General features: G+C 52.8%; 1 protein-coding gene across 1 annotated transcript; it reads left to right on the top strand.

Moving 5' to 3' along the window:
* The first annotated feature begins 1958 nt into the window (after positions 1-1958).
* Positions 1959-21915, top strand: DUOX2 (dual oxidase 2). Its single transcript, XM_027780086.2, has 33 exons — positions 1959-2048; positions 2720-2803; positions 4361-4525; positions 5574-5761; positions 6999-7200; positions 7793-7959; positions 8049-8109; positions 8233-8329; positions 8500-8587; positions 8925-9027; positions 9368-9531; positions 9968-10134; positions 10299-10417; positions 11768-11905; positions 12205-12318; positions 12949-13151; positions 13347-13532; positions 13957-14182; positions 14832-14925; positions 15134-15309; positions 15578-15647; positions 16133-16228; positions 17114-17292; positions 18169-18399; positions 18631-18730; positions 18844-18893; positions 19022-19149; positions 19368-19521; positions 19655-19887; positions 20030-20188; positions 20349-20504; positions 20579-20707; positions 21132-21915. The coding sequence occupies exons 1-33, from the start codon at positions 1985-1987 to the stop codon at positions 21252-21254; spliced, it is 4614 nt and encodes a 1537-aa protein (XP_027635887.1). The 5' UTR covers positions 1959-1984; the 3' UTR covers positions 21255-21915.
* Positions 21916-22646: the final 731 nt, after the last annotated feature.

Here is a 22646-nt window from a genome sequence, read left to right as displayed (position 1 = left end):
CGGCTGTCTCTATGGAGACTCTCTTCCTACAGTGTGGGAGGTCGTGGGGACCTCTGCACACAAACCACACCTGCTGCAGGTTGCTCAGGGTGTCTCCAGCCATGCAGCCTTTCACGTTGGTTTCAGCAGGGAACAGGCTGTTTCCATGGGAGAGCTTTCTGGCAGCAGTCCCCAGTGGTGACGGTCCTGGCAGAGGTCTTAGCCATCTCCGTGCTTCACCCATTGGCCAGACTTCTGTGTTCCTCCTATGGGATGGGGCTTACAAAGCCTCTGGTTCCCACCAGCTGCACAACCCAAATCTCACGTCCACAAGACCACGGTGGGCTGTAGCGGTGGGCTGTAGGCTGGAAGAGCTCTGGGGCCCCTTCCACAGAGGCATGCTCCAGGAGGACAGGAGTGGCACTGGGTGACCAGGAAGACCACCCAGTGCTGCTCTCAGCAGCTCTGAGGCTTCAGCAGCCCCAGCTGCTGTTCATGGAGGTGGGGCCAGAACCAAAACCGCGATCAGTGCAGAGGTATTTCAACAGTGATTTAATGTTAAATCCATGTTACAGAAAGCTAACAGAGTGGTTTGCCTGTAATAATGTTTTGTGAGTTGCAGAGTGCAGGTGAGCCATGGTGATGGCAGAGGAACGTGGAAATGCCATTTCTTGAGAAACAGCTTGTTTTCTAATGCGAAAGGCCAAAAGTACAGAAATCTCTAGCAGCCAGGGAGTCAAGACAGGTTATATGCTATGCTATGCTCACAACATGGTAATGAGCGTTCAGTTTTATGAACACAATTAATGTGAGTGCAAATGACAATATTTAAATCTCAAACCTCTTCATTTGCCAGGTGAGTAGTTTATTTAGTGACTCGCATTGTACAATTTATGCGACTGGCAGTTATAAGTGAAAAATCCACACTACAATTCCCAGTAAATCAAAAATAAAACCTAAAGAGCTGCTGGCAGCATTTAAACCTTTCTGAAACCATAATTTCTTTAAGTTTTGATTACAACAATGAAAAAGATAAATTAAAAGCACCACTTTGGCTTGTGACAGAGTAATGTAGGAAAAGCTGAAACCTGTGCATTTCCAGATCTCTTAGCAACACAACTCCTCTAAAGTGATGCTAGTCTTTGCATACACACCTACAGTGCTGGAACAAGGGACAAGAAGACGTATTTAGTGGAAAATCCCATCTTGGAGTTAAATCCAGGTTTGGCATTCCTGTGCATGGGAAGCCAGCAGCAGCGTTGTAGCATATATGATTGGAAAACGTAGCCTCTGCTGTTCATGGCTGGGAGTCCCTCTCTTCACTCAGGTGTTGGCCAGGGTTTTAAAGGTTCTGGTCCCACTGATGAAATTTGCTCTTGATCCATGGACTTTGTGGGAAGTGAGCTGGTAAAGCATTATGAGAAAAGCTGGTGATGAGAGGGTGCCGTTGAGTTAGCCCAGAGATGGTCAAGAGGTCTTGATCTGCAGTACTAGCACAGTTTGGAATGCCTGACCACATGCTGAGGATGTTCCAGTCGTGTTCACAGTTGGATTTTGCTTGGATGGAACAATGCATGTGCAGAGAAATTGCCAGCTGAAATGAGTCCGTTTCTGTAACGGACAGTGTTTCTGTAACAGAGCTGGCACAGCTTAATGCCTTCCTGGCACGGATGATGAGTTGTGAGCCTACAGCTGGGGTACACCAAGGCAGGGCTACTGGTCCTGCTCCAGCAGAAAGGTCTTCTCAGGCCTGCTGACACCTCCTGACAGAGCTTTCCCAGGGTGATGGTGTCTCACGTGTCCCCTGCCACCTTCCCACAGCCCCAACTGGGAGATGCTGTTGGATGGATGGTGGCTGCAGAGGGGCTTTACCAGGAAGCTGAAACCACAAGAGGGAGCTGAGATTATGGTCTGTGTATGTTCCGAGCCCCTGAGAGCAGCTCAGCTCCAGCTTCCTCCTCCTCCTCTCCATTCACAGGTGGCTGCTTCTAAAGACCAGTGGCCGATGCAATCTGCAGAGATAATGTTGAGTTTGACCGTGGCTCTGCTGGTGACGTGGAACTTAGGGAGTAAGTACAGTTTCAGGGAAGAGGATCCAAGGGGAGATCCTGGATAGTTTCTAGCCCTTAGAGGAATTTCCATTAACTCATGGGACATCACATCAGAGACTCTTTCATGATAAGAAAGAAAATGAGCAAAATGCTGAACTTGCAGAGCCTGCAGGCTGGGAGACTCACCTACTGCTCTTTATGGAAGTACACAGCTTGTAACCAGGAACTGGGGCTTTTTGCTTGTGTTAGAATAAAAGCAATATAAATTAACACAAAGGAAACAAAATGCATGTTTCTTGGCAAAGGCTGATGCTGACAATGCATAGGGGAAAGCATAATAACTTCAGTGTCAAGGCCTTTGCTTGACTCACATGGACATTGTAGGGGTCAGAAGTAAGGAGAGACTTCTGATACAATAACAGAGAAAGAGGAAATTAAGATCCTTTGGGACTAGACTGATGAGGGTCAGAAATTAATTTGGGGACATCAGCATCACAAGCATGAATTTCTAATTTTAGACACTGCTTATGCATCAAAAGGAGTGCAAAGCTTGTCTAAAACACTGCTTGTACAGAAAGTTTCAGAAAGAATATGTGAAAATATCACAATACAAATACAATTCTGTAATGGAGATGATTGTTTCATGTGGGTTTTTATACTGCTCACCGAGTGGGTCTGGCCTCTTCCAGGAGCGCAGGAGAGCATCTCTTGGGAGGTCCAACGTTACGATGGCTGGTACAACAACCTGCTGCACCACAGCCGTGGCTCGGTGGGTGAGTGCCAGGCCTGGGGATGAGGATGGTGGGGTTGGGTGAGGTGGCACCTTGGCATCTGACTCACTTTATGTCTGAGAGAGAAACCCTTTCTGACTTGAGCCTCAACCAGTCAGGTAAGCAGGCAGTGCCATCTCTTGTGGCCCTTAGAGGTGACTGTTTGCACTCAGGGTGGGTCCCTAGATGCACCTAAGAGTCCTGTTAGAGCAGTCTGGAGGGGCCCAGAAGGCCACCTTTGTTTCTCATGTCCTGGCCTTGCCACTTTTACCTGCCGCCTGGGCAATATCTGCAGGTCATGCTGGTGTTAGATCAGTCCCTGAGCAGAGCTGTGCCTCTATGGGGCTATTCAAAATATCCATGGCAGGGAGGGCCCAGCTACTCCCAGCAGGAGTTTCAGTGACAGTCAGGGATCCCGGAGCTGAGAAAAAGCATCTTCAGCCAGAATCAGCATGCAGTTCAAGCAGCATTCAACACAAGGCCAGAGACAGAAGAGTTCATGGTCCAGGCATGCTAGACCAACTCTTTTTCTGCACTGCACAGGGCAGATACTGTGCTGTTGGGCTGCTGTGCAGTATGGACTGGTCTGTACTGGGCCAGGCATGTGGGATTTCCCTGTGCCAGTTGTGAGCTGCTTTGTCATGCTTATAACCAGCCTGTGGGCCCACTATCAGGAGATGTCCCTGAGCCAGGGACCAGGGTGGATCAGGGAGGATCTTACCTAAAATATTAAAGGTTATGAATCCTCCTATTTCCTGCAGCCCAGATCGGTTGCCTACATGTGTCACAAGGCATGGTGGCAATTACAGCTTCCTCTGAGTCTGAATGGCTGACTCAACATGTGTGTCATCAGCCCTCTGGTTACACCAAGGCCTGTCAGAGAGATCCAGCAGGTCCCTGGCAGAGATGATCTCCCTCTTCCAGAGCAGATGGATCAGACCTTAACATTTGGAAACAAACCTATGGAAACTAAGCCAGTAATTCAGGATTTCCTCCAGCTCTGAGGAGTTCCATCAAATGAAGCTCACCACATTGGTGAAGAGCCTTTTGAAACAAACTCTCTCATCAGTGAGAAATGACCTCCTGCCTGTGGGCTGTTCAGTTATGAGACAGGGAGTGGGTGCAAAGTTTCCCTCATCTTCTCCCTTGTCTCTCTGCCTCTCTGGCTGTTTCCTCTCCTGTTTCCTACGGTGCTGACAATCACCATGCTTGTGCAGGATTATATAGTCAATGTGGGCATCTTAACATCACCCCAGTTACCCACTGGAGCACACCACCCCAGACCTCTAGGAGGCAATGGGGATGCACATGGACCAGAGAAGGACAACTGAAAGGGAACATGCCCATGGAGGATCCCTGCTAGTTTTAAGAGTTCTGACCCCAGTGCTGCAAGAAGTTTTGGGTGTTGGTACTAAAACTTACATGCGCTTGGCCATTATAAGCATCAATGCCATCCTCTTGCTCTCTTCTGGGACCCTCGCACACACCAGCATACCCTGCTCTTGTTGCATCTCCTGTCAGGTGCCATCAGAACCATGCTGTGTTGCTTTTGTGCCGCAGGTGCTAGGCTGCTGCGTCTCCTGCCAGCCAATTACGCGGATGGTGTCTACCAGGCACTGCAGGAGCCCCATGTGCCCAACGCTCGCCAGCTCAGCAACACGGTGGCGCGGGGACCCTCCGGGCTGCCCTCCCGCAGGAACGTAACTGTGCTGGCTGTCTTCTTTGGTGAGAGCTGGGGCCTGGCAACAAGTGGAAAAAAAGTTGGTTTCTCGTACCCCAAGGCCATGTGTCAGAGTGCTCCTCACCCACTGCTCCATAGCAGACCCACGCCTGAAAGATAAAGCCTTGGGTATCACCAAAGTACTGTCCAGCCAAGACAGCTTGCATGAATTTTCGGTGACCTTTGGCTGTTGTTCCAAACGCTGATATTTATCGTTTGGGAACTTCCTCATTTGTTTTAGTGGTAGAGTTACACCGTTGCAAAATGCCTGACAGATGCAATAAGAGCCACACCATGAATGATTGCTGGGCAGAACTGCTGCAAGTTGGAGCAGTTTTTGCTGTTGCTCAGGAACTTGGCAGGGTCTTGGATCTCCAAGCCTGGGGACATCTGTCTGTGGGAAATACCCTCAGCTCATTGGGAAAACAGGCTGAACTTGTCAAAGCAGTGGAGACACCTAGCTCCCTGCACAGCTTAAGGTGCTACATCCCCATACACCCAAGCCAGGGTGCTGGGCCCCAGGATGGGCCACTGGAGGGGAAGACACTAGTGCAGTACCATTTAGCTTCTCCCTGGAGGTAGTTTTTCCCATCACACCAGAGCTCAAATGGGCCAACAGCAGCCACTGGGCTCAGCATCGGCAGCAACCCTTGGCCTTGAAGGCCCCAGGCAAGGAGGAGCTCAGGGAATAGTGGCTAAATGCAGAGCCTTGTGCCTGGTGAAGTGGTGCCAGCAGCTGGTGGTCTCCAAACATCCACTGGCTGAGTTTCTCCACCCTGGTTCCTGAATGACCCTACCCTACTCATGAGGTCTGGCTAGGGGCACCTGGAGCCTTGTTCCTGTGGGCTGGAGCTCAGCACATCTGGGCTCCAGCCCAAAGTGACTTTTTCAAAATCACGGAGAAAACCAGCAGCGAAGGCGGGAAGGAAACCAGTCTTGCTGCACAGGGTGGTCCACTCAGCCCATGTACAACTTGGTTGCCCACCATCACATCCTGCTCCAAGTGTTGGTGACAGTCTTCCCAGCTGCTGACCTTGCTTGGGTCTTTGCCAGGTTTTCACGTGCTCTTGGACATCCTGGGTACAGAGAAACCTGGCTGCCCTGCTGAGTTCCTGAACATCCACATCCCATCTGGAGACCTCATCTTCGACCCTGCAGGCACTGGAGACGTGGTCCTGCCTTTCCAGCGCATCCACTGGGCAACAGAGACAGGGCAGAGCCCCAACAGCCCTCGGGAACAGGTAGGTAGTGTTTCCTTTGCTCTTGCCTTTTGGCTAAATTCCTTGGTACCCAGCAATGGGGTCTGTAGCAGCCAAAATAATGTTTGCAAAAATTAAAGAGAGCACCACTGGTTCCTTAAAAACATACATCTCTCAAATGTCTGAGCCAATTGCAAATGAAACCAAAGCACAGCTCCAAGGTACTGGTTCACACAGAGCATCATTTGTGGTTGCACATGGTCGGTACTTTTCCTGGCCAAAGGAAATGCAATTACTCTAAATCTGCCTGTGCCATCTATTTTAATGCAAATTTTAGTATCTTGCATGGTTTGTGGCAGGTGGAAGAGGAAAGAGTAAAGCAGGAGCAATTAGTAGTTTTCCTTGGCTGCCAAAGTTGTTACCACTTCAGTCAAAATGAGCAAAGGTAGGGCTGCCTGTGTCTGGTGAAACAAGTGATAACTGCAGCCTTTTTAGTGCAAGTGTAATGAACTTCCATAACCAATTTGTACACCTGTGCTGCTCTAGAAGGCCAGTAGTTACGGCATATTTTTTAAGGCACCAATTCTTACCCTTAATAATGTATGAAAAAACTGAGCCGGGTACTGTCATAAAGTTGTAAAGCTTCTCTGAATTTAAGTCACTTTGGAAAAAATCCAGATTTCCCCCAGTTTCTCTGTACTTTGCTGCTGAGGTTGAATGTGTTCCCAAGCCCATGTGCTTTTTCTTTTGTGCTGGAAAGTTTCCCAGTCACAATCACCAAAGCAAAATAGGCCCTGAACCTTTCACATGACAAACCATGATGAGACCAGATTAGCAAGTCATGTTTTTAGCAGTATTTCAAACCTTAGAAAAATGAAAAATCCAGGGTGTTTTCATGAAAACATTTGGCAGGGGAGATATTCGACATGCTGCCAGGGCAGTGGGACTCCCTGCTGTGAGGGCAGGGCTACCAGAGCCTTATGTAGGGATTCACAGATGTCTGCTGCTGGTCATGGCTGAAAATAAATGGGAAAAAGCCCCAAAATGTACTTCTGAAAAACCTGTGTCTGGTCTTTTGCTGTATCTGGTGCTAATTCTTGCAGTTTGCATAAAGGTTGTTGGTGTATATATTTGCATCCTGACAGTTCTTGTTAAAACAGAGGATGGGTGGCTGCTTTGCAGGACCAAAAGGGACAGGTTGGGGCTTTTCAGGCACTTTTTGCAGATTTTCACTGAGACCCCAGTGCCTGTTAATGCCCATTCCCTGTGCCTGCCCTAGATCAACGAGGTGACGGGCTGGCTGGACGGAAGCTCCATCTATGGCCCCTCACAGTCCTGGAGTGATGTCCTGAGGAACTTCTCAGGGGGAAAGCTGGCATCGGGGCCCAGCGGGCGCCTCCCAAGGGAGACAGACGGGAGGGTTCCCATGTGGAAGGCGCTGGATCCATCCACAGGACAGGGTGGTTCCCAGGGAATCTACGGTAATTGTGGCATCCTCTTTGGGTTTTCACTTGCTTGGCTCCACCTCTGACCATGAGTAGGAGGAGCAGGTGGTCCCTGAAGCTGAGCCCAGAGGGGATCCCAGGAAAGGGTATGGGTGTGCGGTGAGCCAGGACACGCAGGTCAGCAGTTCCATGGGAGAGCAGGCAGTTTCCCAGCCCAAGGGACAGGAAGACAGGTGCCCCAGTGAAGGCTTCACAGCAAAGACATGCCATGAACGTAAGGTGCCACAACCCCAGGAGGCAACAGGTCATTTCCCAGCCAACACAGAGAGACCTGTGGGTGCTGATCCCTCTGATCCAAGGCGAACTCCTCTGGGGAAGGGGGCTGCCACCAATAAAAACCTGCTCAGCTTGCTTTGAATTCCTCACCTGCCTGACCTTTTGTCCATGCTGGGGGCCTGGTGCTGCTTCTTGCATGCTCAGGCTGCTTCTGTCCCTGGAGAGGAGGGAGGGGTGAGGGGATGAGGCGACGCTGGGCTGCAGCCACAGGTCTGGGGTTGCTCTTCCAGCCATGGGCAAACCTAGACCCAGTGGCAGCATCCCCCACTGATGGTCCCAGTGGCTCTTGCAGACCTGGGAAGCGCCTGGGGGAATGAGAACCTCTTCCTGCAGGCTGAGAGCATCACCTGGTTTCGGTACCACAACCACCTGGCCACAGTGCTGGCCCAGACACACCCCACCTGGTCCGATGAGGACCTCTTCCAGCACACTCGCAAGTGGGTCATCGCCAATTTTCAGGTGAGGGATGGACATCCCCCCCGCAGCTCTGCTGGGACCCTTGACATCCTCCCCAACACTGGCCCTGACCCAGGTCCCCTGTGCCCTAGAGCATCGTGCTGTATGAATGGCTGCCAACCCTGCTGGGGAGAGACGTCCCGGAGTACAAAGGTGAGGGGCATGGTGGGCAGTGCTGTGTGGGGAGACCAGGGGAGCTGGGGGATGAGGCAGGAGAGGGAGCTTGGCCCCCTTTCCCTCCAGCCTGGCTGCTGGACCGTGGCTGCTGCCCCACAGGTTACCAGCAGCACCTGGACCCCAGCCTCTCACCAGAGTTTTTGGCGGCTTCAGGGCAATTCCTGGCCACCATGGTGCCACCAGGCATTTACAAGAGGTAGGAGCAAGCTGGTGGGGCTGTGGGAGAGCGGTGTCTGTGCCAGAGAAGGGGATGCCCAAGAGGAGGTGGTGGCTGAGCATGGGCCCAGTCCCTTCCCCACATCCTGCCCCTCGCGGGGACAGTTGAGACCCGGGAGCTGTGGGTCCAGCCCTTCTCTTCTGTTCCAGACACCCCAGGTGCCAGTTCCAGGAAGTGCCTGGCCCTGGTGGCCCGTTCCCAGCAGTGCGGCTCTGCAACAGCTACTGGAGCAGAGAGGTACGGGTAAGGGGGCATGGGGGTCCTGAGGACATGTCAGACTGGCCGGGGGGGCTTCATTCCTTGCTTTATGTTATGGAAGACACCACAGGGATCTGAAAGGGAAATTGGGTGGGGAGCGTGACAGCTAACCAAGGGAGTGTGAGCTCTTCCCCATCCAGACATCCCCAGATACCACCTTCATCTGCGGCAGGCTCAGACCTCAGGGTTGAGCTGATGTGGAGAAAATGAGCTGGGAAGAAGTCCCTGGGTCTGCACCCCTATGGTCACCAGTTCAGGGGTGTGGGGCTGCCCCATGTTCTCAGTCCTGTGAGGAATCATCTGCTCTTCCCCTCAGAGCACCAGGCTGCAGCAGGCAGACGATGTGGACAACCTCCTGCTGGGGATGAGCTCACAGATTGCAGAGCAGGAGGACAATGTTGTGGTGGAAGATCTCCAAGGTCTGCACTCCCCCGTACTGCAGCTGGCACATCAGTGGGGGGGACCCTCTCTCCCAGGGCTGTGCAGGGGCTGAGGTGGGGAGACAGGTCCCATGGCCACTGCCATCAGCACCCAACCACATGCTCAGACCAGCTTCAGCCTTGTTAATGGAGGTGCAGAGAAGCTGCAGGACATAAGCATGTCCATGGGACTGTCCTGACAAGAACATGAACGTGGAGATGATCTCCATGTTCAGCATGGCCCATGGCAGAGGAATGAGGCCAGCCCAGCAGCTATGGCAGTTGGTGTTGCTCCTCCAGCTCTGCCTTGCCATCACCATGGCTTCAAATCCACCCACAGATTACTGGTATGGGCCCCTGAAGTACTCCCGCACTGACTACGTGGCCAGCTGGTTTCAGCGTGGGCGAGATCTTGGCCTGCCCACCTATAACCAAGCCCGGGAGCGATTTGGGTTGGAGCCTCTCCAGAGCTGGTCAGACCTTGCCCCACACCTGGAGCAACAGGTAACAGGAACTGGTCTGGGCACGGAGAGAGTGTGGGTCAAAGGATGTTGGAGCAGTCCAGGCAGTAACTGGCTTCTCCAGCAATGTAGGAAGTGGGGCATCCGTGTGCTAACTTATTTTCATGCCTGCAGGGCTATTGCATTGGTGTAACTGTGCAGTTACACGGCACGACTATATATATCCTGCCCTGGTGCTAAGCTCCCACGCAGCTGGATGCTCTGCTCCTCCTGGAGCCGAGATGCGCTGGGACTGATGCTTAGTTGCTCAAGTCCAAGCTGTGAGCTCAAGGGTGTGTGGGGCTGAGCATCTTCACAGCCCATGGACATGTGATGCCTGAGAAACGCATGTTCCTCACTCCTTCTGAGACTTGCCAAGACTTTCTGATGCCCTGGCAGAATTCCTTCTGCTCACATGTGCCGTGTGGGTTTCTGGCCAGGTGCTGGAGAAGGTCGCTGTGCTGTATGCCAACAATACAGCTGGGCTGGAGCTGCTCCCCGGAGGCATGCTGGAGGCTGACAGCTCCCTCTTCAGTGCCATCATCCTGGACCAGTTTGTGCGCCTGCGTGATGGTGACAGGTTTTGGTTTGAAAACACCAAGAATGGGTAAATGCCTCTTCCCCATCTGGCAGGCTGCCCACTGCTCTGCAAGCCCCCGTAACACATCCTCCAGCTTCCTCAGTTCCTAAAACAGTGCCAGGAGTGAAACCCTCCTGCTGCTGCCCGGTGACACCCAGGGCCACCATCTGGCCCCGTATCTTTTTCCCCAGGCTGTTCACAGCAGAAGAAATTGGAAAGATTCGTAACACCACCTTCCACGACATCCTGGCTGCCGTCACCCACGCAGACCCCACAGACCTCCAGCCCCACGTGTTTGTCTGGAGAGAGGGTGAGTGCTGCGTGTAAAGGCAGGGCACCGGGAGCAAACAGCACTGGCAAGTTAGGGAGGAAAGCAGACCCATCTTGGTGACACAGATGGTGACTCAGTGACACAGGGAAAGCACTGGGCTGGCAGTTCCTCCAGCCTGACACCTGCTATGCCCCTAAGCCAGCGAAATGTGTGCAAGATACAAGGGTTGCTTATAGGTGAGGCAGGCAGCACTGACATTGAAAGTGGGCTGAAGTCCAGGCAGGTGAATTGCATGAGGCCTGGAAGGATGTCTGGGTACAAAAATACAACTGATGCCCTTGAAAGTCATGCTAGGGTTAGAACTCAGCCTCTGCCTACCCCACACTGTCATGCTCCTCACTGACGTGTCCTCTAGCTCCTTCTCTATACAAGCACACACAGGTTGCAGGTTAAACTGATGAGTGACCTGAAACATCATGGAGTTTGCAGATGAGTTAAGCTTTGTGTACCATAACTGTGTATCATTCCCTACTTTTGCCTTTAATTGCACTAACCCCTACATATGCCCTGGGTGTTGTACTGCAACACCCCCCCATACCCACCCCCTCGCCTGGCTGCTCCATTGACTGGGCTGTTGGTTAACCAGCCCTGTTGGAAGAGCTGGCCAGGTGTTCCTGCAGATGTGGTTGCAACAGCAGTACGACCTGCATCAGCTGGCTTTCAGCTTGGGGAGAACCTGGAGCTTGCACTCCAGCACATGTTGGGTTCACAGGAGACTAGGAGCAGCCTAGTCCTGTGCCTGCTGTGCATCCCTCACCCTGGTGCCCTCCTGCACCATCCTTAAAATGAGCTTTCCTCTCCCTCCTGCTGCCATGCTTAGGGTGAGGTGAGGCCAGACACAGCAGTATGCCTTTTCTTCTTGGGATCTTGCCACACCCTTCCCACTTACTGAAAGCATTTTATTTGGTGCACATTTGAACCCTTGCAAGGAGTTTTCATTCCCTTGGCTTATGTTCCATGCAATTGTACCAGGAGGACTCCCTGGGTTTGCAGCACCCAGATGAGCAGAGGCTCTGAGCCCCAGTTTGCCATGGCCCAGGGTGCTTCTTGCTCAGCCCATCCCATCAGGTGAGATGATGGAACTGAACTCCCAGAGTACTCAAGTCCAGTTCTGCACTTGCTTTGTTCTGGCAGGCAAAGGTTCAACCTGGAAAAAAACAATTGTTCCCTAAGATATGGAGTTTAACTCAAGCACCCCAGTTTTGCAGTGCTCCCTGGGTCACTTGGCAACAAACCTCACCATCATCTTAATGCAGAGGTTCCTGGGGACGATGGAGGTGAGATGGGTAAAAGGTCCATGACACTCACAGCCTGTCTCCCCACATGCAGGGGACCCGTGCCCCCAGCCCCAGCAGCTGACGGCTCAACACCTGGCCAACTGCACGCCCTTGATGGTGCTGGACTACTTCGAAGGCAGTGGCACAGGCTTCGGGATCATCATTGTTGTCCTCTGCTGTCTGCCTTTAGGTTTGCCACTCCGTTTCTTTACCCATCTCCTTTTCTACTGGAGAAAGGGGCTAAGTGCCTATGGACCAAGCACGTCCCAGCAGGTGCTGCTGAGTCCTGGTCACTCCATGGTCCTTGAGATGGCAGGGTCCTTGGGCACCAGGAGGGAGCTGGGCTTTCATGGAGCATCTCCGCATTAAATAAATCCACACAGCATTGAACCAGGGGTGATGTGGAAGAAATAAATCATGCAGGTGATGCTGCCAAAGTGGAAAGGAGCTTTATGATATCTCATTCCTCCTTCTCCCCTGTGTCCACAGTGACTCTGTTTGTTGCCTGGATCGTTGCTGTTTTCCGCAAGAGAGATTTCAAGAAGCTGCAGAAGGAGCAGGGCCCCAGTGTGCGGAGGGAAGTGACCAGCGAGGCGATATGCGGTGAGGTGGCACTGTCAATCCTATGATGGCATCTGGTGATGCTGCTGAAGTCAGGGCACATCCCAAGGCAGGCTGGGCTTGGAGCTTATATCCAGACTGGATATAAGGAGAAACTGTTTCCCCAGGAGGATAGCCAAGCAGTGGAGCAGGTAGCCCAAAGTGGTGGTGCAATCTCCGTCATATCTAAGACCTGACCAGATAAAGCCTTGAGCAGACTGGCCTGACCCTGTAGCTGGTCCTATTTTGGGCAGGAGGTTGGGCGAGAGACCCTTCCAACCGAAGTCCTTTCCAACCTGAGTCATCCTATGACCCTTTAATTCCAGCCCTCTCCAGATCACACCTTACCTGAAGGAAACCTATGCAGAGCAGCTGCACTGGTAGCTCCAGGATAGGGACTGTATCTCCTTGCTCTGGACAATGGAAAAATCCTGCCTCCCTGCTCCATGGTCTGTACTCCTTCTGTGCCCATGCACTTGAGCTCTGCAATTGGGAGAGCATAATTTTGCTTTCAGCATGTGTGTCTGGTCATGAAATCACTCCCAAACTGCATCTTGGTGAAGGAGGTGCTGGGATGAATAGGAGGAGCCCAGGTGTGCATTTCCAGCTGAGTCCTGTGCTCTCTCCCATCAGCCATGGAGTGGCACGGTCCCAGGACAGACAGCTCTCCTGTCTACGTCCAGCTCCAAACTGATGAAGTGCTCAAAGTGCTGGATGGGAGAGGGTCTGTGCTCCGGAGCATCAGCCTGAAAGCCCATCAAAGGGTGGAGGTGATCCTCTCCAGCAACAAAGCGAACAGAGCTCTCCTCCTGAAGAGACCCAAGGAGTATGACCTGGTGAGTACTATGATGCCTGAGGTATGATACCTTCCCCTGGACTGTCCACAGTCCTCTCCTGCTGCTCATGCACAACTCCTGAGAACCACCAGGTCCAGCTCATACCATGGAGTGACCACTGTGGTGAAAAGCATCAGCACTCACATCCCAGCTGAGCCTCTGCTGCTCGCAGCCACTCCATGGTGTCTTCTGCAGGTGCTGCTTTTCAGCGAGGAGGCAGAGAGGAGAAACTTCATTGGGAAGCTACGAGGCCACTTGGAGGAGAGCAGCCTTCGTCTGCATGTGTCTGAGATGAAGGAGCAGAACCTGATGAAACGGGCAGTCACTCAGGAGCAGAGAAAACAAATGCTGGAGACTTTCTTCAGGCACCTGTTTGCTCAGGTCAGTAGAAGTGTGGCAGGCTCTGATGCATGGGGGAAGGTGTTTCTGTATTGATTAAGCCATGAACGTTGCTGCTGTCGCTCACTGTAAGAGCTGGTAAGCTATGCACAAGGAATCTGCCAATACTTTAGGACCAAGAGACATTTTCCCTTGGAAAGACAAAGGGAGTTCTGTTGTGGTGATGTAAGTGTCTAAAGTTACAAAGAGAGTTGTGGATGATGTAACTGAGGTCTCCATGATGGTCACTGGCATTTAGTACGACAGTCACATTGTGTAGGAGACACACGGGACTTTCCTATGGTATCTCCCATGAGTTTTGTGCCAGGAAAGCCACTGGTCCTTGTGCAACAGGTCAGGCAAGTGAACACCAGCCTTCTGCTCTGCCAGCACTCATGGCATTTCTTTTGTGGGTTACAACCGGCAGGTGCTGGAAATTGACAGGTCCGATGCTGGAGAACTCAACTTTGAATCTTCACAGAAGGCAAAGGAGTCTCTAGTGTGTGAGCTGAGCAGGGCAGAGTTTGCCGAGGCCCTGGGACTCAAAGCCCACTCCATGTTTGTGGACTCTATGTTCTCCCTGGCTGACAAAGATGGCAACGGCTACATCTCCTTCCGGGAATTCCTGGACATCTTGGTGGTCTTCATGAAAGGTGGGAGCTGGAGCTGGTTAATGTTTTCATCTGTTGCCCTCAGTGCTGTTTCTAGGCTCTGCCAATGCCACCAGCAGAGTGATGCATCCAGCAGGTCAATCCGTAGACACTCCTACAGATTAAAATTCCCTTCACTTAGGACAGCTTCAGCTTGAGTTATGGGGCAGTGGCAATGCAATTATGTCTTCTGAAAGACTTTTCATGAAGGGAGCTATCTTTCACCACCATAGACAACTCTGCCCTCTCTCCTGGGTGGACCATGCATCCTGTCCTTGAGAGACGATAGTAACTGATCTTCCCTAAATGACAACTGGAATAATGAATTCATAGATGGAGGTGATGAATGCCAGATTCAATCAAAGCAGCGCCCAGAAAAATCATTGCTGTGCAAAAGCACGTTTTCAGTTTGCAAAATAATGTACAAGAAAGAATGTGTATCTACCTGATTTTTTACCTTGCACTTGAGAAAGTCAAGTGCGAGAAAGGGCGGCACGCTATTCACGTTCAGTCACTAGTCAAGCTATGATCAGCAGTGTGCTTTCAGTCTTGACGTTTGCTGCTGCAGGTCCATACTCTAGAGACAATGCTTGAGAGCACATTTGTTGATGAAAATAGGATCTTGTTCTTACTTACTTGTTCTTACCACTAGGGTCCCCAGAGGAGAAGTCCAAGGTGATGTTCAGGATGTATGACATTGATGAGAATGGGTTCCTCTCCAAGGAGGAGTTTCTGAGGATGCTCAGGTACTTCTCTTCATCTTTCAAGATGTTTTTGCAATGTCTGTAAACACAAATGTCTTCAAAAGCAGCTCCATTTCTGTGCTTCACTCACCGAGTGTGCCACACGAGAGCCCATGGGCTCCCGCAAAACTGGTCTGGGGCTCTGCCTTCTGTTGTTTGAAGGACTCAAGCTGTGGCCCTCTGAAGTTCCCATCTCTCCTCATTGCTACAGGTCCTTCATTGAGATCTCCAACAACTGCCTGTCAAGAGACCAGGCAGAGCAGGTGACAGAGTCCATGTTTCGGGCCTCAGGGTTTCAGGACAGGGATGAGCTGACATGGGAGGATTTCCACTACATGCTGCGGGACCATGACAGCGAGCTTCGTCTCACCCAGCTCTGCGTCAAAGGTCAGTGGGCAGGAGCAGTGGGTGACCCCAGACCCTGCAGGGCTGTAGGTGATGGGCAGCACCCAGTACATAGCTCCCAAATCTTGTCCCATCAATCTCTCCAACCCAACTGCAGTATTGGGGCATCAGCTGTTGCTCCATGTGTGACACTTTTGGGTCAGCTCAGAGCCTCTCCCCACCACACCCCTGCCCAGGGGCGATGCCTAAACCTTGTCCACCACATCTCACAGATCCTTGAACGGCTGTTTGTCCTTTTGGCTTTTCAAAGGTGTCCCTGAGGTGCTCAAGCAAAACCTTTACAGCCGCGTCTCCTTCATAAAAAAGAAAGAGCCAAAAGGGTAAGCTCTCCTCCTGAGCCTTGCTGCTGCTATTTCTTCTTCTCTTTCTGCCCTGATGCACATCCATCCTTCACCTCAGCTCCTCCAACAAATGCCCTCACTGTCTGTTTGCACACCTAGCACTGGAGAAGGGGGATGACAGTGCTGGGACATGGCCGTGAGCAAGCCCAATGCTTTGGTGGGGCTGCTGCCCTCCTCCCCTGTCACCCAGGCAGGCAGAGAGGAGGTATTGCCTTCTTCAGAGCCCCCATTGCATCCGTATGTGGGGATGTGGGCATCCTACCTTGCTTTTCAAAGAAGTGGGTTAACCTGGAGTGAATCCAGCCCATGTACCATGCAGTTAAAGCTAACACGGGCAGGCCTGCAGAAAGAACTAAATGTCTTCTCAGCTGAGCCTGACATGGAAAGTAGAGAACTGGGGGAAATTTTGCCAAGCCCTTCCTGCAAATACAGCTTTGGGCTAGAGATAGCTCTATTTCCAACAGAACCATCTCAGAGGAGGAGAAAGACCCAAACCTGGACACCATGAGCCACTTCATAGAGCAAGAAGGACGAGAACTGAGGAAGAGGCCAGGCAGAAAGTAAGTATACTGTCTCCTCGCCAGGTGCGCTTCTCAGGTTTGGGTTCAGCCATTTGCTGTTTCTCATGTTTCTGTGTCACACGCCCTCCGGTCAAAGGGCACTGCTGCAAGGAACCAGCACCCCAGTGACGGTGGTGCAACGCAGGGAAGGGATGCGAGACCATCCCTGCAGGAGGTGCCCCAGTCCAGGCAGGCACATCACAGCCTCTCGCTGGCCAAGGAGCTACGGGAACAGCCCTGTCTCAGTAGGGATGGTGCCACAGCTGGATCTGGGTGATGTGCCTCTATGAAAAAAACATAACAAAAAAAGTAAATGAAGTGGCCAACTCCAGAGCCTGCAATAGTGTTTAGAGTGGTGTGCCTTGCCTGCAAAGAGAGGCTTTGCCCGGCAGGTCCTGCCTGCACTCCTCTGCCCCTTGGGATGCTGCTGGTTCACCTGTAGGCTCCCTGCGAGAGCTACAGGAGAGACTCTGGTTCTCAATGCTGCGGCAGCAGCAAATACTTCTACAAAGAAGCAGTTATGTGGTTGTTACACATGACCAGGATATCCTGATTTGCCATAATAGCTCCGACAAACTTCCCCTACCTTGGGATCAGTTTGGAGGGCTGAACATTACTATGAAAATTATCTTTCACAGTTCTTATCTACAGTTTAGTTTAAGAGTCACTATGTGTACGTTTGTTGCCAGCTTTCAAAGGTGTATAGACTGGGATGACCTGAGATCAGCCGCTGACACTGTGCTCTTCAGGTCGCTGCCCCCACTGGTGTGCAGAGGCGGTCACAGTGCTATACAGGGAGGAAGACCCAAACCTGGGCTGTGTGTCCCTGAGCCATACCTTGCCAGCTAAGCCTCAAAATGACACCAGCCCCCTTATATTTTCCAGGGTGAATCAGTACCGGCTGCATTTGTACACTGAAGCACAACGGAAGAAGTACAAGCGGAACAAAGTTCAGCAGAAGATCCAGGAGTTCAAGCGCTTCGTTGAGAATTACCGGCGCCATGTTGTCTGTGTGGTCCTCTTCTCCGCCATCACTGCTGGTGTGTTCGTGGAGAGAGCCTACTGTGAGTGCCCATCCAGCTTGGCTGCCCCAGATGTGGAGGGGTGTGTGGGCTTGGCTCCTCAAAGCTAGTGGTTGCATGGACTATGCTGGGGTGTGAAAGGTCCCGGCACAGCTTTAGGCAATAGTGTTGGTCCTCCCCTGGAATAACCAAAAGTTATTCTGGGGTTGTAGGGGACCTCTGGAGGGGTCTGGTCCAACACCCTGCTCAGAGCAAGGTCAATTTCAAAGCTGAATCAAGGCTGCTGGAGCCTTTGTCTTAAGAAGCTTTGAGGAGCTCCAAGGTCAGAGATCCCACCACCTCATTGGGGCTTAACTAGTTTTTGACCATCCTCCCCGTGAAGAGTTTTTATTTTACATCAAACCTTAATTTCCTTCAGTGAAATGTATGCTGTCGCCTTTTGGCCTTTCGCTGTACATCACTGAGTTTGGCACTCTTCCCCTCCCTAACACCCATTAAGTTGTTGCAGACAGCTACAAGGTATTCCCTGACCCATCTCCTCCAGCCTGAACAAGCCCATTTCCCTCAGTCTTTCCCCTACGTGACATTCTCCAGCTCCCACCCACCCTGGTGGCCTCCACTAGACTCATTTCAGTTTGTTGACACCTCTCATATTGGGATGCTCAACTGAGGACACAACACCAAGGTGCAGTTACAGTGCCCAGCAGAGGACAATCCTCTCCCTTGACTTCCGAGGAGACTGTCACCCAGCAGCTCTGGGGGGTCTGACACAAAGAATCGTGCCCCTGTCCCCACACAGCCCAGTCCTTCGTGACCTTTTCTTGGTGAAGCCACACAGCTGGCTGTCCCCTTGTTGCAGGAAGGGTCACGGTCCTCAGTTCCAGGCATACTGACACCCCCTCTGTTCACTCTCCCTAGACTACACCTTTGCATCCCCCAGCACTGGAATTACTCAGACCACCTTCGTGGGGATCATCATCTCTCGGGGATCAGCTGCCTGCATCTCCTTCATGTACTCCTACATCCTGCTTACCATGTGCCGCAACCTCATCACTGTCCTGCGGGAGACCTTCCTCAATCACTACATCCCCTTTGATGCTGCCGTAGACTTCCACCGCTGGATTGCTATGGCAGCCCTGATTTTCTCAGGTAGGTGGGCTGCTGGGGCATGTGCTGCCCATGAACCACAGCTAAAGCAGGAGGACCAGCTCATCATGGCACAGCAGGACCAGGCAGAAGCTTGAAGGCCTGTAAGGAGCCTGCAGAGACAGACACTTTGCACCAGAGAAGAGCAGGTCCCTGGGCACATCAGCAGGGTCTGCTGCATCTCCATCCACAGCAGCAGTGATGCTTCTCTCTCCTGGGTTCTGTCTCTTACAGTGCTCCACACTGCAGGCCACATAGTGAATGTCTACATCTTCTCAGTCATGCCGCTCAGCGTGTTGTCCTGTCTCTTCTCCAGTGTCTTTACAGATGATGGGTAGGTGAAATTTAAAGCACAGTCCAGAGTGTCCTGGGCGGGGACAGGAATGAAAGTGGAAACCAGGGGTTTGCTCTGACCACTCTGTGGTGCTGTCTCTTGTCCCTCTCCAGGTCACAGCTCCCACAGAAGTATTACTGGTGGTTCTTCCAGACTATTCCAGGTGAGACCACCTAGCAGGCACACCTGCATGCCTGTGCTCAGGATGGGCAGCCCTCTGCCCACCCCAGGTGGAGCCCCTGGGGGCTGCCCTGATCCCCCCTGGGACCTCCCCAACCCCTCCTCTCGCAGGCATGACAGGAGTGCTGCTGCTTGTGATCCTGGCCGTGATGTACGTGTTTGCCACCCACCACTTCCGACGCGTCAGCTTCCAGGGCTTCTGGATCACCCACCACCTCTATGTGCTGCTCTACATCCTGGTAAAGCATTTAGGCTGGGAGGAAAGGGTGGGTGGTGCTGATGCACTGCAAGCCTGTGGGTCAGTCCAGCTGATGAGATGAAATAGTTGGGGAGATCCCAAGGAGCTGGTGGGCCCAGTCCCAGCTCCCCACTGCTGCTGAGCTGCCACCAAATCAACCATGGGACAATGGCTTGCTGTGCTGAGCACCATCCTGATGGGGGGCTCCTGCCTGCCCAGGTCATCATCCACGGCAGCTACGCACTGATCCAGCAGCCCCGCTTCCACATCTACTTCATCATCCCAGCTCTCATCTACAGTGCAGACAAGCTGCTCAGTCTGAGCAGGAAGAAGGTGGAGATCAGCGTGGTGAAAGCTGAGCTCCTGCCCTCAGGTACCACAACAAACATCCCCGGCCATATGGCATGAGCTCAGCCCAGGCTCTTCAAGAGCGTCGAGGGGCTGCAGTGATGGAGGAACCTACACTACCCAATGTGTCCAGCTCAGCGAACCCCCCTCCCCGCCAGGTGTCACCCACCTCCAGTTCCAGCGGCCACAGGACTTCGACTACAAGTCTGGGCAGTGGGTGCGCATTGCCTGCATGGCCCTGGGCACCACCGAGTACCACCCCTTCACCCTGACCTCAGCGCCGCATGAGGACACGCTGAGCCTGCACATCCGGGCTGTGGGGCCCTGGACCACCCGCCTGCGGGAGATCTACTCCCCAGAGAGCCTGGCCCTCATCGGCAAGCTGCCCAAGGTGAGTCCCATGCTGCTTCTCCAGGGACAGGGACATCCGAGCCCAAGAGCATCTCAGCAATGGGTTCTCAAGCCTTGAATGTGGCAAATATGTGGGCAAGCAGAGGCAGGAGATGTTCTGCTGATGGCTGGCTCCTTTCCAGCTGTATCTGGACGGGCCCTTTGGGGAGGGCCACCAGGAGTGGAACAAGTTCAAGGTGTCTGTGCTAGTGGGAGGAGGCATTGGGGTGACGCCCTTCGCATCCATCCTCAAGGACCTGGTCTTCAAGTCATCCATAAACTCCAAGCTGCTGTGTAAGAAGGTAAGAGGAAGCATCTGAAAGACAAGAGTCCTTCTGAGATGCCTCCTACTGCTGCTGGCCACTTTGGGGTAAAATCCTCCATGATCTGTCTGGGAAGGAGCCCCATGGACATGCATAAGGGTGCTGGCCCCACTCTGAGCCTCATCCCCATGTGCCACAGATCTACTTCATTTGGGTGACACGCACACAGCGGCAGTTTGAATGGCTGGCGGATATCATCCATGAGGTGGAGGAGACAGACAGGAACAACTTGGTTTCTGTACATATCTACATCACACAGCTGGCTGAGAAGTTTGATCTGCGCACCACCATGCTGGTGAGCCTGGCTACCCACCAAGGAGGCTGTCATGCCATGCTGGGCCATCTGACGTGCAGCAATCTCTCTTCCAGTACATCTGCGAGCGGCACTTTCAGAAGGTGCTGAACAAGAGCCTGTTCACAGGGCTGCGCTCTATCACCCATTTTGGGCGCCCTCCCTTCGCACCCTTCTTCAGCTCGCTGCAGGAGGTGCACCCTGAGGTCAGTGCCTGGCTGGGGACAGGCGGAGGGGCACCCACTGACCAGTGCAGAGGACTGGTCCCAGCCTGTCCCTGAGGCCCTTGAGAACTTGGGGCATGAACCCCACTTTCCCTCCGCAGTCAGGATGAGCTGCAAGAGTCAGCAATGACCCGTACCAGCCAAACACACCCTGCTAGGGTGAGACCTTGTCTGCAACAGCTGCCCAGAGCTGGCAGAGACCCTGGGGAATCCCATCTTTCTTCCTTGGCCCCAGCAGCTCCACGGGGAGGTGACAACCTTCCCCAAAAGCCTTCTCAGGCTGGAACAGACTGCTTGGCCAGCGTCCGTGCTCAAAGCTGCCAGAGGACAAAGGGCCAAGGGGGGCTGGGCTGGGGGGAGAGCTGGTGCTGCTGGGTTTGACCCCTGTGCCTCCTTCCTTCCCCAGGTGCAGAAGATTGGGGTGTTCAGCTGTGGCCCACCTGGGATGACAAAGAGTGTGGAAAAGGCTTGTCAGCAGCTGAACAAGAAGGACCAGACCTACTTTGCACATCACTATGAGAACTTCTGACCCTACCCCATGCCATTTCACCCTTGGGCTGCAGTCTTCATTGTTCAATCCCAGCACCTGTGCAGCAGTGCTTGGGATGGTCAGGGTCTTGGGCTCCCACTACCACCATCCCCAGGAGAAAGCCATCCATGGCCAAGAGCATGGACACTGAGACCTGCAGAGCTTAGATCAGCACAGGGTGTGCTGGTGAAGTGTTGCTATCCCAGCATCTCCACACACTGAGCCTAGGGCATCCTGCTACCATCCACACAGTCCTGCAGCCCCATGCCCAGGGTCGGGCTGGCGTGACCCCCATCCAGAAAACCCAGTGTTCAAGTTAACCCTGTCTCTACCACCTTAATCCCGCAAGACAAAGCTTGTGCTCTGCCAGCTGGCTTGGGGAATCTCTCTGAACAGCCTTGGGGAACAGCCTGGTGCCTGCACCACCTCAATGCATGGCACTTTGCCCCAAGATCCAGGTGGCATACACATGAAGTGAGAAGCCAGAGAGCTCCCCACCATCTCCCTTCCTGAAACAGACTCTGCTTTCCTACCCCACTTACTTGTGCCTGCTTGTCAGCACTCTGAGCCTGCCCTGGGTTTGCATAGGGCCTTAGCTGTGTTTGGGCTGCCACTCTTGCAGGCTGTGATTGAACTTACTTAAATAAAGCTGATTGAAGTTTTAAAACGCTTTCTTGCCTCCTGTAGCAGGGGTCTCAGTCACCTGGAGACTTAGAATTCTTGCAGCATAGTGCTGCTCTTGCTCCTGTTGCATATTTATGCCAGTCCACTGGAAAATGGGTTAAACAGAAATGAGTATCCCCTGCGCTGGTGATGTACATGGGGTGGAGGGGGGATACAGATTTGAGTGCAGGCACAACCCCATACGCTGTGTCCTACCAGACCCATCACCCTGAGCAATGCCCCCACAGTGCCAATGCCACCAGCAAAACCCAGCATGGGAGAAAAATCACAGCTGAGGAGCCCAAAGAGGCTAAGCCATGGGAATAGCTTCAGCCCTCCGGCTGTTAAACAGCCTCCCAAGCCCAAGGGAGTAGGTTTCCATTTCCCAGCAGTTAACAGGGTCTTGCAATGGCCAGTGGTCCCCCAGCTAGACCAGTGGGGCTCCCCCCAGCATGGGAGTCGGGGGCCAGGAGAGCCCCAGGGCTCAGTGAGAAGTCCTGGTTCACACCTGCTGCCAAAAGCTGGGCAGCCTCCCCCTCCCACAGCCATCACACACCCTTTGGCAAGGTGCATTTTAGTAATTCTTGGACAGGCTCTGCTAATACCACATCCAATTACGGGGTCAAGCTCTCGGATAGGTTTGTACCTGCTCAGGCTGACACATTAACAACCCAGTTTACTCTGAACAGTACTTTGACCGCTTCTTCTGGCTATGGAAATTTCCCCTGG

This window comes from Falco peregrinus, chromosome 1 (assembly GCF_023634155.1).
Source record: "Falco peregrinus isolate bFalPer1 chromosome 1, bFalPer1.pri, whole genome shotgun sequence".
Classification (NCBI taxonomy): domain Eukaryota; kingdom Metazoa; phylum Chordata; class Aves; order Falconiformes; family Falconidae; genus Falco; species Falco peregrinus.
This window is presented reverse-complemented; position numbering and strand designations above follow the sequence as displayed.

Excerpts from the sequence above, each read along its gene's own strand:
- DUOX2 (XM_027780086.2), top strand. The coding sequence starts at position 1,985 with ATGCAATCTGCAGAGATAATGTTGAGTTTGACCGTGGCTCTGCTGGTG. Across the intron at positions 2,049-2,719 it reads GGTGACGTGGAACTTAGGGA|GAGCGCAGGAGAGCATCTCT; the intron begins GTAAGTACAGTT and ends GGCCTCTTCCAG. Across the intron at positions 4,526-5,573 it reads TGTGCTGGCTGTCTTCTTTG|GTTTTCACGTGCTCTTGGAC; the intron begins GTGAGAGCTGGG and ends GGTCTTTGCCAG.